This window comes from Emydura macquarii, unplaced genomic scaffold (genome assembly GCF_026122565.2).
Source record: "Emydura macquarii macquarii isolate MOO-44397 ecotype Brisbane River unplaced genomic scaffold, CSIRO-AGI_Emac_v2 contig_2205, whole genome shotgun sequence".
NCBI lineage: Eukaryota > Metazoa > Chordata > Testudines > Chelidae > Emydura > Emydura macquarii.
In genome coordinates, this window is record NW_027132342.1 from 1,297,193 (window position 1) to 1,314,951 (window position 17,759).

A 17,759-nucleotide genomic window follows, 5' to 3' on the forward strand; every position below is an offset into this window, starting at 1 on the left:
TTCAACGCCTTTCCTGTATTCTCTGACAGGATTAAACAAGGTGTTTGGGTATTGGATTTTTAAAATCATGCCACCCCACCCAGTAGAAATATTGTTAAAACTAGTGGTAACGCCAACAAAATAGGTCACTTCCCTCTCACCGATGTTGTCGCTATAGACCCTAACAACGGGATAGGATAGAGGAATCCTCCTCAGCTAGTCACAGAAGGGCACAGTCACACTCATGACGTGAGACCCTCTTAGCTTGGGGATTCATTTCAGTCCTGCTGAGGTAGGTTTTACCCAGAGATTTGAAATCTCAGTGAAAACAGTCCACGGTGGGGGTTTGCTGCATTAAACTAGAGGCCTGTGCCGAAGAGCAAGGAGACAGAAAGGGTGTGTCTACACGGATGTTGGGAGCCAGCCTGAGGGGTGTGTCTACACTGCAGCTGGGAGCCAGCGGCCTCCTGGGGGGCCACCCAGACCCACACCAATGGGGCTTGTGGTAGCGCACTGAGGCAACAGAGACCTTACTGCAATGGGGAGGGAGGGGCCGCGCCTCCTGCCCAGCCGGACCCGCCCGAGGGCTGGGGCTAGATTTACAACCCAGCTCCCTCACCTCGCGCAGCGCAGCGCTGAGCGCGCCTCGGCCCCTCCCCGTGACCGTCACCCCAGTCTCAGGGCGACCGGGCGTCCCGACCTCACGGGGACAGTCCCGCTATTCGCGGCTTTGTCTTACAGCGGCGCCCGTAGCCCCCACCCCGACTTCCCACACTGGCTGCCCGGTCACCCGGATCCCTGATCGCGCCCTGGCGAGTCCCGGCCTCAGGGCTCCTCACCCCGCCGCCCAGGCCCACCGCCGCCGCCCGCCTTACAGCGCCTTCCCCGGCAGCTGCGGCCCCAGCCCTGCTTCTCCGCGCGATGCACCCGACCCCGCATCGGCCTTAGCCTCAGAGGCCTGGCGCTGCCTCCCCGCCCCCACGAGGCGGTGGCCCCCACTCAACCCGCAGCGGCCTGTCCAGGCAAACCTGTTTATCATCCGATCTATTCTGTGTATTACGGTAACCCCGAGACGCGTTCCCTTCCGCCCCCACCCCCCCGCCGTTGTGGCCGGATCAAGCTGCGCCAGTGAACAGAACGAAACGCCTCCTCCCCGCGCGTCTGCGCCAGGAAGCTGGGGAGCCAGGCACGGATCCCCCTCTGGGTGACCTCGGAGCGCCGCCCCTCCTCGGCAGCGCGAGACAGCGCTCCCTGACGTCTCCAGCGAGCGAGGAGGAACGGAATCCCCGCCCGCGAGACAACAAGCCTCCGAGGCTGCGTGTGACGTAACTTACGTAAGGGAGGCAAAACAAAGCCTGAGCTCCGCCTCCGTTCTCTCCATCATCCCCTCCCGTCCTCCTCGGAAGACGTAACTTCCGTCGACACCAACTTCCGGAACATCGTCATTTCCTCCTCCGCCGTTTCCTGTTCCTGTCCAGCCCAGCTCAGCTCAGCTCGTGTGTGTCCCCCACTCTTGGGCCGTCCCGACTGTGTGCGCCGGTCGCGCGCGTCTTCCCCGGCCCTCCCCCGCCCCCTCTCCACGCGCGGCGCGTTTCCTTCCGTCTTAAGTCCCGCCTGCCCCTCCCGCCTTCCCTCCCCCCCAGCAGTCCCCGCACTCGCCGCCATGGCGATGAGACAGACCCCGCTGACGTGCTCCGGGCACACGCGGCCCGTGGTGGATTTGGCCTTCAGCGACATCACCCCCTACGGCTACTTCCTCATCAGCGCCTGCAAGGGTGAGCTCGGGGGCTGAGGGGAGGGCCTGGTGCTCTCCTGCCGTTCATGAGCTGGGGGCGGGAAGGGAACAGCCTGTCCCACCCCCGGTCCGCTCGCCTGGCCTGGCCTGGCCCGGCTCGGCCCGGCTCGGCAGCGCTCCGCCCCCGCTCCCAACAAACCGAGACGCGAGGGGGCGCGGGTTTTCTGGGGTTCCCCCCCCCCATCCCCGTCTGTGTGTGGCCTGCCTCGGGGTGCACGCGGGCAGGCCGGTGACGTGGGGTACACCCCAACACACCTTAACTCCTAACCGTAGCGTGGGAGACAAAAGCCGGGTGAGGCCTTGCCCTGGCTCCAGGCTGGGTGTTGGAGTTACCCTTCTTGGGCAGAGGTGGCCCTGGGGTTTGGTCTAGGCAGGAGGTAACAGGTGGTATCATCTCACATTTCACCCAAAATGAGCATGATCTCTCACTTTGATAGCTCAGATTGTACTGATGTTTGTTATGTAGTTGTACCTCTTCTTATATGCTTTGGTCAGCAGTGAAATAGCTACCGGTGCTGATATTTTTGGAACACTCTTTGGTTAAAGTTTTAGCAAATGGGAAAGAATGCTGATGGTTTTTACTTATTTCATAGACTATAAGATCAGAAGGGACCCTTATGATCATCTAGTCTGACCTTCTGCACAACGCAGGCCACAAAACTTCACCCACTCACTCCTGTAATAGACTCCTAACCTAAGACTGAGTTATTGAAGTCCTCAAGTAATGGTTTAAAGACTTCAAGATACAGAGAACCCACCAGCAAGTGACCAGTGCCCCATGCTGCAGAGGAAAGCGAAAAACCTCCAGGGCCTCTGCCAATCTGCCCTGGAGGAAAATTCTTTCCTGACCCCAAATATGGTGATCAGCTAAATCCTGAGCATCGAGCATGTGGAAAAGAATTCTCTGTAGTAACTCAGAATCCACCACATCTAACATCCCATCACAGGCCATTGGGCATATTTACCACTAGTAGTCAAAGATCAGACTGTCTGCATATTCCAAGAGTCATTACTCCATTGCCTAGCTGAGTTATGTTCAACTCACATCTTAACAGTTCTCTTCACAATCCTAAGGGGTAGAGAATTAAAAATTTTGCTAGTGGATTTTTTTAAATTATGAAATCAGACACAACCACCAGAGGGAAAATAGCAGTTCCCCATGTTGCTGAGAGTCCAGTCCCCTTCAACCTTTGCACTTTCTAGGTAGATGATTGTAAAGTGAGATGATTTTCAAATATATTAACTGGCTCATAATTGGATGTACTGTGCTAGTATTACAGTACATTAGCACCACTGAATTGCCTTTTCTTCATGCTCATCTCCCTTTCCATCAAGGCTTTTGTCCAACCATCAAAATGCCATCTTCTCACCAAATACATGCACACACATTTTATTTATTTCCACATCCCCTTCTTTGAAAGGACCTTCTGGACCTTTTACTCAGGCTGGGTTGTATTTGTCACATTTGACAGAGTCCCACTGAATATTGATCTTTCTTTATTTTTACAACTGCTATGTGTATCTGAAAGGTAATCTATGTATAAGACAATTTTAAAATCAAACTTTTCGTGAGCAGTATTGGAATGAAAAGCAGGTGTTAATATATTGAAACTAAAACACATACGATACTGTTAACTGTAAGAAAACTGCTAATTAGTAAAGAATCAGAACACAGAAAACTGTATTATTTGTATTGCAGTAGCATCTAAAGGCCCCAGCCAAAATTGGCACCATTTTGTTAGATGCACATAGCAAGAGACAGCCCCTATATGTACAGATACAAAAGTAAAGATCCAGCTCTAATTAAATTTATAACAAAATATATTGTTTCAAAAGTATGTCACATTTCCATTGCCAAAGAGCTCTGGTGTTTTCTTTTTTGTTCCACAATAATGTAAATGGAATTGTTTTGTTAGAACTATGCTTGCTGTTTTAAGTAAAATACAAATGTTTTATCTGAAAATTAATCTTTGGGTTTTTTTGCCTAGATGGTAAACCTATGCTACGCCAGGGTGACACAGGGGACTGGATTGGAACATTTCTAGGTCATAAAGGTGCTGTCTGGGGTGCCACTCTGAATAAGGATGCCACTAAAGCAGCTACAGCAGCTGCAGATTTCACAGCGTAAGTAATGATTAACACTGACATTTCATTGTGTTGTGATTTCATCTTGTGATACTACTTTTTTCTTAATTGTGTTTTGTATGTTTGACCTTTAATAAACCATTTGTTTATTGGCTATCTTAAAAGTTTAGAAACTTAGGTTTTGGTATTTTATGGAAGTATAGTAATGGCAGTTAATACTGTCAAGTTGGGTAACTGCCTATTTTATGGATGAACAGACTGACTAATAGCATAGTGGCCTACATAGACAATTCAAATATCCTTCATAATCCTTAATTATGCTGCAATTATGTGGGATACTAGAGTTAGTGATTTTTGTTTCATTGCTGCTAATTCCCTACTTCTTGACACTCGGTTTTTTCATTACTCACAGGTCAGGTACTAATCCATATAACTTTTGCACCAAGATTCTTTATAGAAGCATGTAACTCAAGGTGTCTGCTGTTAAGTGGAATTGATGAAAATTAAGTATTCTTGAGCCTCAGTATTACAAAGACGTAAGCACATGTTTAACTTTACCCACTATGAGCTGTCACCTTGATGTCATTGGGGCTACTCACAATGTAGAAAAAGTTAAGTATGTGAGCAAGTCTTTGAAAGAACGTGAATTCCACTCATGAGCGCTTTGTCTATTGAAATCTAAGTACAAACACTACCAATCTACATCTAAAGCTACAGGTGCTGTTTATCCTGGATTGCTCTACAGAGAAGAGGGGTAGGAGTAATGTGCTGGTAGTACAAAATAATTAAGGAAATGGCTTTTAGGGGAGGGGAGGAAGCAAGTATTCTCAAAAACTAATCATTTAAAATGTTGGGTTTTAATTGTTTGAAAAACTCACTTTTATCCAGTAGGGAGATCCTGATTGTGCAATAATGATCAGAACATAGTAATCCTGTATTAAAAAAGTCTGTTGTGTTAGAAATAATGGTAGTTATCAGGGAAATGTCACTGCAACCAGAACAGACAACTTAGCTTGTAATAAGGTCTGTATTGGCTAACAAAACCACACTTGTACTTGTCTTTCAGCAAAGTATGGGATGCTGTTTCAGGGGATGAACTGATCACACTGGCTCACAAACACATTGTCAAAAGTGTGGATTTTACTGAGGTATGCAAAAGCTTATTTGTTAGGGAGTCGAACAATTGGATGTGACTGCTGTCCTGGTTTTCTTATGCTTTGTTTTTTCAGGGAGAGGTTCAGGTGAACTTCTCTATTTCTAAGAGATGAATTAAATGTAGTAGGTGTTTTAGAAGGTTATCGGAAAAGTGCTATTTTAAGATTCACAGTAAAATTAACATTTTAGTTTTTAATAGAAAAGCTGACAACATGATTTCTAACTATTTCAGGATAGCAATTACCTGTTGACAGGTGGACAAGACAAATTGTTGCGTATTTATGACTTGAGCAAGCCAGAGGCAGGTTAGTCCGCTTTTTGTATCCTGCTTATGCATTCATTTTGTAGAGTTGCACATAACTCAGTTTACTGTTCCTTTGAAAATATTCAGTTCTGTTTTATTTCATGAATTATAGTTAGAGATTAAGATTTGAAATTCTGTTCTCAATAGTTGGTGTTGATATGATTTGAGATCTAAATTACTGTTGTAGGATGTGCTGAAAATCTGTAGCATCCTTCAGCCTCTTATTTTACTGTCAACAGTAGCTTAATTTGAAGTTTTCTATTTTTAAAGTGAGTTAAAGCATTTTAAAATGTAAAATAAACTGTTTTAGATTTCTAATCAGTATGAAGTGTGGGTTTATGTTTACAAGATACCTGCCTTTGTGTTTGCCTGAATTCTGTTCTTGCATCTGCAGGGACATATGGACTTGTTTAACAGCAGCTATTTTTGTAATGTTCACAGTATTTCTAGGCTAGGAGCTTGTCTACACGATAAAGTTGCACTAGTTTAATTTAAATAGATTTTTAACCAGCTAGTTTGAACTTGTGCAAAACCCTGTGTGCACACTCATTTTGGTTTAAGAGTGGCTTATTTCAGTTTAGCTTATATCTGTTCCTAATTTACCTGTCCTCAACTGAGACTCAATTGAAATACGAGAGTTTGCATTAGTTTAATTGAATAGGTTTAAATTCATACCTGAAGTTAAATTGGTGCAACTTTCTTGCATAGACAAGCACTAAGAAGCAGGTGTCAATTCAGCCCGTGTCACTCGCTCCTGGAATTACTTCAGGTAAAAATAAATAAAATACAATCCTAGCATTTGACAGAATTTTTCATTCCAATGCCATTTACTGATTTCTGACCACTGTTAATTATTTATAGTGATTTATAAATCACATGAAACATTTGTTCATTGATTTAAGTGGTAAGATTTTTTTCCCATATTCCTGTTACTCCATGTACTAAAGATGTTTGCTTTAATCTTAAGAACCTCAGGTGGTCAGTGGACATACTTCTGGTATTAAAAAGGCTTTATGGAGCAGCAATGACAAACAGATCCTTTCAGCTGATGATAAAACTGTCCGGTAAGAAACTTTTAAAAATGCTCTTATCTCTGCATATAATTGTATCTGGGAACAGTTGGCTTTTAGGTACCAGGCATTCACTAGTCAGAGTCTGATATGAAAGATGGAGAAGAGCTCCATTTTCTCGAGGCTGTGCTCTGGTGACAAGATCAGCCCTTCTCCTTTCCTTGCCACACTAGTGATAAAGGGGAAGGCGCTTAAATTCTTACAAGGGTCCTACCCTGATCATTATCTCTAGACTGCCTAGTAGCTGTCTGATAAACTTGAAGCCCCTAGAGCCTCTCTGACTAGAAAGGGAGAGCATTCTTCCCCCCGCCTTCCGCCCCACAGCCTTAGAACCTCCTGAGCAAGGTGGGAGGAGTCTATACTACTTTTGCTGTTATGACTAGGGTGTTATCTCCTCTACCCATCCTCTAGACTTCTGTCTGATGTGATGTTGAGTGGAGAGTAGTAGAGAGGCCTGTGGAATGGGATGGGATCAACTCTGCCATTCAGTCCCTCCTTCTCAGTCTCTATTTTCACTCCATCAGCAACTCACAGGTTCTTGACAGTTTCACAGTTGCGCACAGGGCTTGAAATCATAGTACTTAAAACTGGCAGTATACTGATCAGTTTCATTCTGCTGAAGCTTATAGGAAGACATAAAACACCAAATGCAATTCTATTTAGACTGTTAGTACAACCATATCTAGAAAGTTAATTTGCTGTAAATGAAACCATAAATACTATGTATGTCCCCACTGCATCCTCACCAGCAAAAGCTTCCTGCTTACCAGTGATGAGAAACTGAGTGGGGTTTTGAAACCTTGGTCATAAGACTTACCACTAGGAAGCTGAATTGCTTAGGGCACTGATGATTGTATACAGAGCTCTTCATCCCTGGGTGACTGACTACAACAGCAGACCAATACAATGTGTATCATTTACTGTTGCTGTATTAGAATAGTTACGGCATTCTAATCCTGAAGTAGCTGTATTTTAAGGGTGTGATGTGGCCAGTGATTAAGATAAGCATAGCAGCAATCCAGAATGACTGTAGAACCAACTTTGGAGTTTTTAGGTAGCATTTGTAAACCAAAGGCTTACATTGATGTGAATGAAAGTAATTTGAAGTGTCTTTTTTTAACAGCCTCTGGGACCGGAACACCATGACTGAAATAAAAGCAATAAATGTTGCAATGTCTGTAAGCAGCATGGAGTATGTTCCTGAGGGGGAGATACTGGTGGTAACATACGGGAGGACTATTGCTTTTTATAGTGCAGAGACGTAAGTTTCAAACATGAAATCTTCACAAGTATAAAGAGGACTAGAGGGCGTACGGGAGTGGTAAGAAGGGACACCAAGCCGGTTCTGGGAAAAGGGTTGATCTGCTATGCTAATGGAACCAACATTTCCCCATCCATCCTTTTCTTCTGCCCTTGTTTTCCCCCAAATAAAGGGGCATAGACCTTCATCTTTAGTTTACCTTTAAAAATCTAGCTGAAAGAGTAACTGAAGTTGCTTGCAGGCTTCCATCCAGTTCTTACTGCACAAAGGGTGTATCACTAAACCACCTCAAGTTTGTAGCAATTAGCAGCTTTGTTGGGAATCTTGGTAGAGAGGCAAAGGTCTGACTGAGCTACTCAATCAGCCCTAGAATCAAACTTACTAGCATACACATCTAAACTAATGGACATTCAAAATTGCCACAGCTATGCATAGGTTTAGTACTTACTTATAAATGCTCTTGCTGAGAATTATTATTTGTATTGGATTCTCTACATAATACTCAGTCAGGATCAGGGCCCAGTCATGTACGCACACCTAGGAAGACCCATTCCCTGCCCTGTGGAGCTTATAGTTTAAGAATCCTTTTTGTTACAGGACAACTTTCCAACAAATTACTCATTAGCTTTTGTACTTCAGGAAATCTAGTGAATAAATAACAAGGTACTCTCTGTGCCCAAGAGATTACAATATAAATTCAGATAATCTTTTACTTGTCTTCAGATTATTTTAAGGGAAGATCAAGGGCAGACAAGAATATGACTTTGTTTGTTTGGCTATGCATGTGTCATCAGGCAATAAATGTTGGTTTTACACACAACTTATAAAATAAGGCTAATTTTGGTTTAATATTAAACTTAAAGTAAAAATCTGAAGCTGTAGTGCACCACAAAGAGCCCATGCAAGAGAATTGTTACAGTGCTTAAAATAAATGAGGCATTGATTACAATAAGGTGTAAAGGCTTGTCTTTAGCTTAGTGCAATGCAGATTTACCATCTTAAGACTTATACTGGAAACAGCATTTTTAAGAAACAGCTGTGATTTGTAGGAACAGCATCACATTTTCCTAGAATGACAGGTTTACAGTGCTGATTTTTATAGTGTTTATTTAAACATATATAGCATTAACAAAACTTTCCCTAGTCTGGAACAGATTAAATCGTTTGACGCTCCTGCTACAGTCAACTCTGCATCCCTTCATCCTGAGAAAGAATGTCTTGTTGCTGGTGGTGAAGACTTTAAACTTTATAAATATGACTATAATACAGGAGAAGAGCTAGGTAAGTTTTCCAATTTTAATTTTACTTAATATCTTGTGATAACTTGCACTCAGATTCAATTTTAAAGTTGATTTAGCTCTGTTGTTATATCAGAACTCATTTGTTACATATTTAAAGGCATGCTATTAAAGTTAGCTTGTCAAAAAATATAGCCTGGAGCCTTCTGCACAAACAAATACCACAATACTTTCAGAGCAGCCTAGAATAAGCGGGCATCAACTCCAGTAGAAATCTGAGAGTCAGATTCTTTGTTGATGTAAATGGTAATGTAAATTGCATATGGGATGTTTTGTAAGCAGTAAAATAGTGTGGCATTCATTGGATGCGCAAAAAAAACCCCTTACATTTCATTTGCTTGTATGAGCAATGCACATATTTGTTTCTCCACATTCGTTTTAACAGCCTCTGGGACCGGAACACCATGACTGAAATAAAAGCAATAAATGTTGCAATGTCTGTAAGCAGCATGGAGTATGTTCCTTGCCCCCCCAAATGAACTTAGCAAAATTCCTGTTTTTAAAGCACTCAAGATAATCTTGCCAATCCCAGTCCCATACTAGTTTAGAATAATGGATTCAGTAGTGAGGATGGATGGAGAAGCCTGACAATCACTCGTGATACCTGTGCCTTATTTGTTGGCATGCTTACTTTATACAAGAAGGGAAATGGATATTTCCCTGAAACAGACTAGCCGTTCGTTATTAGCTTGTTGGCTTTTAATTCAGTAGCACATTTTGATAGGCACCAAAATTCAAGTTCACTGGGGTGCAACTGTATCTTGTACTATTTGGTCTGAGAAGATACATGTGAAAACTTTTGAGAAACAGCTGTATTTAAAAAAAACCTTCCTCTTCCTTCCCCACCCCTCTTCACCAGTAACTTATTTGTTCCATTTATTTTGTAGCCCAAGATTTGAAATTTAATACTGTGCCAAAATTATTTCTTTCAGAGTCTTACAAAGGACACTTTGGTCCCATTCACTGTGTGAGATTTAGCGCAGATGGAGAGTTGTATGCTAGTGGCTCTGAGGATGGAACGTTAAGACTGTGGCAGACGACAGTAGGGAAAACATATGGTCTTTGGAAATGTGTAGTTCCTGGTAAGAACTTTGTGTGTATTTCTGATAAAACTCAGTTGCATCGTAACTTGTCAAAATCTTTTACAAATGGTTGCTGGTTAAAATTCAGGCCTGCCACAGTTGCATGCAGAGTAACTTCTTTCCTTTTAACATCTCTATATCTCAGACCCCTTCAATTTAATTATATAACTGCGAAAAGAGAGCCAAGATTTATCAAAATTAACCATTTAAAACTGTTAAACTAATTTAATAAACACTTTCTCAGTAAATATTCTAAGCAAAATAGTCTGAGTTTTTTCCTTTGTTATAGAAATACTATTGAAACAACAAATGTGAAACAGTCACTGTATTTCTTTCAGTAATTTAAGCAAGGGCAAGAAAGTAGAAACAAGTATGCATAAGTAGAGAAGCAAAGAGTGGTATAGAAATGAAGGAATTTAAAAAATAAATTTGATATAAAACTAGCAATAAAGTGCCTAGCAAGTTGAAGAAGACCTCTCGAGTAATGGAAGTGTTTGCCAACCATTCATCCCCCACCCCTACAAGACAAGGGTTTAAATGAAACTATTTTGTCACACAGTGGGGATTTTATGTCCTAGTCTGAGGTGAATAGGGAGTAGGATTAACAAAATTAGAAGAAATATTTTTGTCTTTCACAGAAGAGGAGGGTGGAGAGCTGGCAAAAGCAAGGATCAGCCTCCCAGGAACTGCAGAAGAGGAGCTAGGTAATGTATTGATAAATATCTACTTCAAATACACCTAACTGTTTCAGAAGTAATCCAAAGAATTTAATCTGGATAACAAATTTCCTTCAGAATTTGTGGATAGAGTCAACTCTCTGCTTACGCTTTCCAAAGTTCACATGATCCCTGAAACTAGTTTCCTGAGAATATGTGCAAATAGCCAAACTTTTTAAACTAATGAGGAAACAGATTTAAAGATGGATTCAGGTCCTGCTGTGCTGGTTATTTTATTTTCTGTATCTAAGGTGAAGTTTGAAAATAATTTTCTTATTTCAACTGCAGAAGACCTTGCCTCTGAAAATTCAGATTCCATCTACAGTTCAACTCCTGAAGTTAAGGCTTGATCATCACAGCTGTTATGCAACAAATGGCCGTAGAGACTAAATCAAGCAAACAGTGATAAACAGCAGCCTTCCGGAGTGCACTCTCTTCATAAGGCAAAGATGGGCAGTAATTGATGAGAATGCGTTGGAACTGGCTAGCTGGTGTCTGTAAGAGAACTGAGTATTGAAAAAGACTAGTAGAGTTTTGCTATCTTTTAGTGCAACTGCCTACTGTCTTTTTGAACGAAGTGTGCAAGCCAAGATCCAGTCTCTCCAATTTCAATTAGACTTACTGTAGTATGTTTTCTTTATTATGGAGAAAAAAATGTAATGGCTTTTACCAATATTTTTTGTGAAAGTTGGAAGATTTGGTTTCGGTTGTAAAGAAGGGATTATGTGCTGAAGTATTTGGTTGGGTTTTTCTGTTTCATTGTACACTGCTTCTGAACATCTAGCCGTTTTCAGTTGTCTAAATAAAATGCCTTGACAGATTCATCTTTTATTGTTAATATTGGATTCATGGAATAGAAAAGCAATGGTTATTGTGCAATTCTTATTAGTATCCATTTTTTTAGTATTATACACAGAGGAAAAGGAACAAGAGCATTTTTCAAATTAAAGTCTCTGGAATAGAGGGTGACAGATACCCAGCTTTACAAGTCACATCTTTTTTTCTTTAAACTTTGTTAAAATGAATCTTTAAAAGATCAATTTTTGAAACACCTGAGGTATTAACATATCTCAAATATTTTGGTTGTACATCAGAATTGTTTCAGAAGCTGTCCATATTTCTCTACAGTAGATTTGTGCAGAGCATGCATTGTCATCCAACTGGCTTACAAAATAGGTTTGTTTTCCTTCAATATAAAAAAAAGTTACTAACCTTTTGTAACTGTTGTTCATTGAGATGTGCTGCACATGTCCATTCCACTGTATGTATGTGCATGCCCTAAGCGCACTTGCTGGAATTTTTTCCCTTAGTGGTAACAGTTGGGTTGGCTCTAGCGTCCCCGGTGCTGCACTCTCATAGCACCGGTATAAGGGATCCTGCCAAGTCTGGGCCCTTTGTTTCTTTCCGAAGAGGGGACGGCAGGTGGGTCATGGAATGGACATTTGCAATATGTGTTGACAAACAACTGTTACAAAACGTTAGTAACCATTTTTTCTTTGAGTGCTTGCACATGTCCATTTCAGTGTAGGTGACTCTCAAGCAGTTGCCCTGGAGGTGGTTTTAGAGTTTAAGAACAAGTTGACTGCAACACAGTGTGGCCAAAGTAGGCATCATCTATGGCTTATTGGATGGCGGCATAGTGCTCTGACAATGTGTGCACCAATGACTGGGTTGCTGCCTTGCAGATATTTTGACTAGGAACCTGAGCTAGGAAAGCCACCAAAGAGGCCTGAGAGCTTGTGGAATGAGCAGTCATGTCCAGTGAAGGAGGGACCCCAACAAGGTTATAACAAGCCTGGGTACACGATGATACAAGACGAAATCCTCTGGGTGGAGAGCCCCTTCATTCTCTCAGCTATCGCTATGACCAGCTGTGGCGATCTGTGGAACGGTTTGGTCCTTTGAATATAAAATGCCTGTCTGACATCCGAGAAGTGCAGATGTTGTGTTTTCTTATCTGCGTGTGGCTTAGGGTAGACTACTGGTAGAAAAGTAAATTGGTTGCAGTGGAATTGAGAAACCACTTTTGTGAGGAACTTTGGATGTGGACGTAACTGTACTTTGAAGAAGATTGTATAGGGGGGCTCCGAGATGAGTGATCTTTCTGAAACTGTCCTAGCCAACGTAAAGGCCACCAAAAAGGCCACTTTCCAGGGGAGGTGCAACAGGGACAGTGCAGGGAGTAGCATGGGCGGTCACAGGAGTGGGAAGACTAGGACTTAACCTTCGACCCTAACGAGGAGCCCCTGGAGGTGCCGATCCTCTCAGTGCCAGTGGATGCTCAGGGTGAGACAGCAGAGGGGTTTACCTCTAGAGAGTGGTCACAGTGCCATTCAGCTCTTTGCCATTGACAGGGCCGAGTCCTGCATCTCAGGAGACATTGGTACTGGCAGTATGAGCAAGCGCCTAGCCGCCTCATATGCCTCTAGGGTAGGCAGTACCATGGATTGTCCAGTACGCTGCCTGCAGGGGGTTGGTGCTGGGGAGGGAAAGTGGCCCAATGTGAGTCTCTCACAGTCCTCCCCCTGCCTGTTCTTTCATCACCAAGCAGTAACTTTTGCTTGGTGCTTATGGTGCTGCTTTTTAGGCACTGGTGAGGAAGAGAGGTGCTGTGGATTTCTAGGGGTGAGAGGCATGCTCCACACCAAAGCTGAGGTGCTAGATATCAAGTCCAATCCCGGCTCTGATGCTGGTCTTAGGGCTGCTTCCATCAGGACCTTCATTCTCACGGCTTGAACTCTCTGCAGGTCTGACTGATCCTTCCTGTGAGCTTCCCTTAAGCACTTGAGCCAATTCACATGCAAGTCGTTCAAAGCCTCAACTTGCCACGAGCAGGGGTTAAAACCCAGCAATGGAGACATACCCCAGCACCAGGAAACAGGCAAGCCTCTCCAGCAAATATAGAGGTGTCCACAATACACTTACTTCTAAAACTACTTTCAAACTAACTAAACTATGCAAACTATATACACAAAAATAGAGAAAACCACCCCTGGAAAAGATTGCCTGAACAAGGAGGGACATTCCAGCAGCTGCCAGGGGTGGTAAGAAGAACTGGAAGGGCCCCTTATACCTGCTCTATGAGAGCATGGCACCACGGGGGTGCTAGAGCTGACTCAACAGCTACTACTAAAGGAAAAAATTCCAGCAACTGTAGGAGCGTGCACTCACCTTGTCATGTTGGCCTCTGGGGGAGCCATACCGAGATTGCTTAATTAGTGCAAAACTGCAAAGAATTGGGCCAAGCAAACCCAATACTGGTGGTTATTCTTCCACAAGATATACCAAACCACCACCAAACAGGTTTGAATCACATCACTGATTATCTAGAAGCCAAAACCACCATTTCCTTAAAGCCATCCAGCCCTCTAGCTACCACCCAGATAACCAAGTCAAACATGATAGGAATTACTGACAATCTTGTCTAGCATATATAAAAAATGTTCTACCAGTCCCAAAGGATTGGGCACATTACCAAACAGGTACCCAAATAGATGCTTATACCCAATATTTATTAACTAAATTAATATTTAAAAAGAGGAAGAGAATATTTGTTAAAAGTTCATATACATAGAGATGAGACTGAAGATCCATAGGTCAGTTTCAAAGTAGAGATAACTGAGTTGCAGAGTTCTTTTAGGATCAGGTTTGTAGCAGTGATGAAATAAACTGCTAATTTGCAAGTCTCTGGAAATTACCCAAACAGGGTGGGAGTCATCAGTCCATATTTAGAGCTGCCTTGTTAGAAATCCAGTTCAGAGAAATGAAGACCAAGTAGTCCATGTACAGAGTTCGTTCAAATTCTCCTATGAGAATTAATAGGGTGATCCACAGTGTTCCTGGAGATCTTAGCCTTGCAACTTGAATTCCCCTGATAAAATCCAAGCAGTCCTAAGATAAAAAAAGGATCAGGTCCCTAGAGTCTTTCATAGAACCTTGATAGGTTATTTGTATCTTCTTGACAGCAGATAGCACAGCAGGTAATCCTTGGGTGCATAACAGGTAAATTACTTGTAGCTTTGAAGTAGCATCTATTTCCTGCACTGGTAACTAGCTGCAGTGATTAGCATAAGGTAAATATCTATTACTCAAACTTCAAAGAGAAATATCCATAGGATATTATTAAATTCAAATTCCATCCAAATGTTAATATCTTTCTGATTTTTGAACTATCAGAATATAGTGACAGCCAGGAACTATTTGGTTACATTGATAATCACTAACAAGTTTATAGGTAAATACAGATGTACATAGCCGTTATTTATTTCCAAACTTCTAACAATAAAAGTTTAAATGTCAAATTGTTATTTTACAGTGAATGGCTCAAATTGTTGGAGGCCGAGCTTGGCCTGAGTTGCTTGACCAGATCGTTTGACCACTGGTGAGCTGCTCGACCACTGTTTGAGGCCTAGCCTCAGCAGCCTGACTGCTCTTTACAAATTGGCAGAGACCAATAGAGTGCTGAGCAACCTTGTCGTATCTCAGTTTCTGCATCCCACAGCACATAACTAGCGTGGGTTTGCACAACACAGCAAATAGTTTGTTATTTTACAGCTGTACATAGATAAAGATGAACAAGGACAAGAGTTTATATATTTTGTTAAGGGGCAATCTTTCCCACTGCCTCTCCAACTCCCAGAAGTTTTGCTCCAATTTATTATGGTGAGAACATAAAAATGTAGTTATAAATAATGAAGTATAGAAAAAGTGAAGGCTATGAGAGCGTCACTCAAGATAAGCGAATGAATGGATGCTGTATACAGAAAAGTATAAAAAGTCACCACCCAGGCAAGGGGATGCATTTCATCGCCACTTGATTCTGCAGGAGATGCTGTCGGAACGGTCATCTGACAGGGCTCCTGTATGCAGCCTCTGGAGTAATCACAACTCTTGTGGTCTAGTGAATGCGGATATGTCGTAGTTAATTTTTGGCTTTATATTGAACTATCTAAGAAATCCTTGCACGTTAAACCTTATTGAGCTGCAAATTGGGCACACTGTGTCTCACTGGTAACTTATACTGATCATAGCGAGTGCCCTGCAACACTAATTACCATTTGTATTTTCTTTCAGTGTGTTCTCAAAGATTGTGTTTAGGTTATTCAGCCCGCTAGGCTTAACCCTTCCTGGCCCACTGTCACACACCTACATTGGAATGGACATGCACTTGAAGAACAACCACATTTTTCTTCATTAAAGCAATGTTATTGCCATGCAGTACTTAAATTTGAAATGTCTTTATTTAATATTGTATAACTTTTCATTTCTGTAGTGCATGTGTGCAGCAGCCTGATAGCCACAACTTTCCTCCTTTCTAAAAGGTAATAAAGGCATCATTTATCAAATAATGTGGCTTCAAGAGAAATAGCTTTTTGACAAAACACAGCCTTCTTGCTGTTATGGTCTGCCAAATAAATTCAAAGTGAACCAAAATGTGTATTTCATGGCATGGGAATGAGGATTTTAAAATGTTTTCTGTACTTCTGGTATTAAGACTTGAATTTCTTAAAAATAGCAGAATGGCTTCTTTCAATGAAATACTGACATTGTAGCTTATCATACTTGTTAACATTTAAAGGAAATTAAAAAGAGTGCAATTAAGATTCAAGTGGATTTATAAAAGTTAAATTAAGTCAAACATAGTACGACTCCTTGTTTTGTCTTTCCATATTTTGAAGTAGTAGTAACTGTCAAATGTAATTATAGTAAAACTATCTGACCCTACTTTAACATAGGCTTTACAAAAGTAATACTTCATTGGAGTGGAGGGGCAAGGAGGTATAGAGATCCATGATTTGTCCAAAGCTACATGGAATTGGTGGTAGGGCTAGATATAGACTCCAGGGCTGAGATCTTAAATTAGTAGTCTAAAATTAGACTCCTAAATCCATATTTAAGCACCTGCCTAATTTTCAGAACAGTTGAGCATCCAATAGTTCATCTGAAGCTACCAGAAGCTATTACGTGTTCACCATTTAAAAAAAAAAAAAAATCAGGCAATTACCTAGTAGCTTCCTCTAGCATCAGTTGGAGCTATTGTGTTCTCAACATTTCTGAAAAAAAGAATAAATCAGGCACATGCCTTAGTCAGAATTTAGCTTGTAAAATGAAAGACTATCACACTTTGAAGCTTGTGGTCAAATGTACAGATTTGCTTTTTAATCTAATTTTTAAATTGGTCTTTTTCCGATAGTTTAAAATACTCTTATCTGCTCTCTCAAAATCCTGTGGCCCTGACTCCTGCTCTCTTGCAGTGGCCTATTGAAGTGAGATTCTTCAAAATCTGGTGCTGGCATGAAGGACTGAGGCCAAAACAGCTGACTTAAATAAAAATAAGGTTTTGGGTGTAGGGCCATATTCTTACAAACTTTGAAAAATGTGTGCATGAGGAAAGTTAAATAAGGACTAACAGTTTTTAAATGTGTACAGAAACTGAAAATAGATATTTTTTCAGGAAGGGAAACAATTAGCTTTGATTTATTATGAGGAGAAAGCCTAATGCTGCTGAATCTAGGTTTTTTTTGAGGCCTCATATGCTAAAGAAAACCAGTGACGTAAATTGTGTAGTTTATACTGAAGTCCGGAGCATTGCAATAGTAAGGTTGGTTGTAAGCGAGGGCTTATTTTTTTCTTTTATAAAGGCTGTAAATTACAAACACTTTTCACCAGCTGTGAAAAGAAAGGCCACCCACTATTTTTGTGTGAAAAACTTTCATGTACTAGCTCTAGTGGTTTAAAAATACCCAAGGCCTGTACTATGCCTTTTTCCAAAAGAAGGGTAAGATGTTGATGTTGCCCTTACCCAAGCAGTTTTTACTCTACTTAAACAGGAAACAGTGGGCCCTACCAGCAGACAGCAATTCACTGTTTCACAAGTTGCAGCACCCACTGAACAGAGTGCAAGGTATGAGTGCATACCTGTGCTGCCCTGGCAGTGGCTCATCTTCCCTGAGGCAGACAGCAGCCTCTGGTTGTATGTATAGGGCAGTGGTTCCTAACCTTTTTGGCTCGAGG

The 17,759-nt window shown here is 41.9% G+C and overlaps 1 protein-coding gene across 1 annotated transcript; it reads left to right on the forward strand.

The window, feature by feature from the left end:
* The first annotated feature begins 1,382 nt into the window (after positions 1-1,382).
* On the forward strand, positions 1,383-11,569 carry STRAP (serine/threonine kinase receptor associated protein). The gene is made up of 10 exons (XM_067559157.1): positions 1,383-1,754; positions 3,763-3,898; positions 4,926-5,007; positions 5,247-5,319; positions 6,286-6,382; positions 7,512-7,649; positions 8,794-8,930; positions 9,880-10,029; positions 10,668-10,733; positions 11,034-11,569. Exons 1-10 carry the CDS (start codon positions 1,643-1,645, stop codon positions 11,093-11,095), a joined length of 1,053 nt encoding a protein of 350 aa, XP_067415258.1. The 5' UTR covers positions 1,383-1,642; the 3' UTR covers positions 11,096-11,569.
* Positions 11,570-17,759: the final 6,190 nt, after the last annotated feature.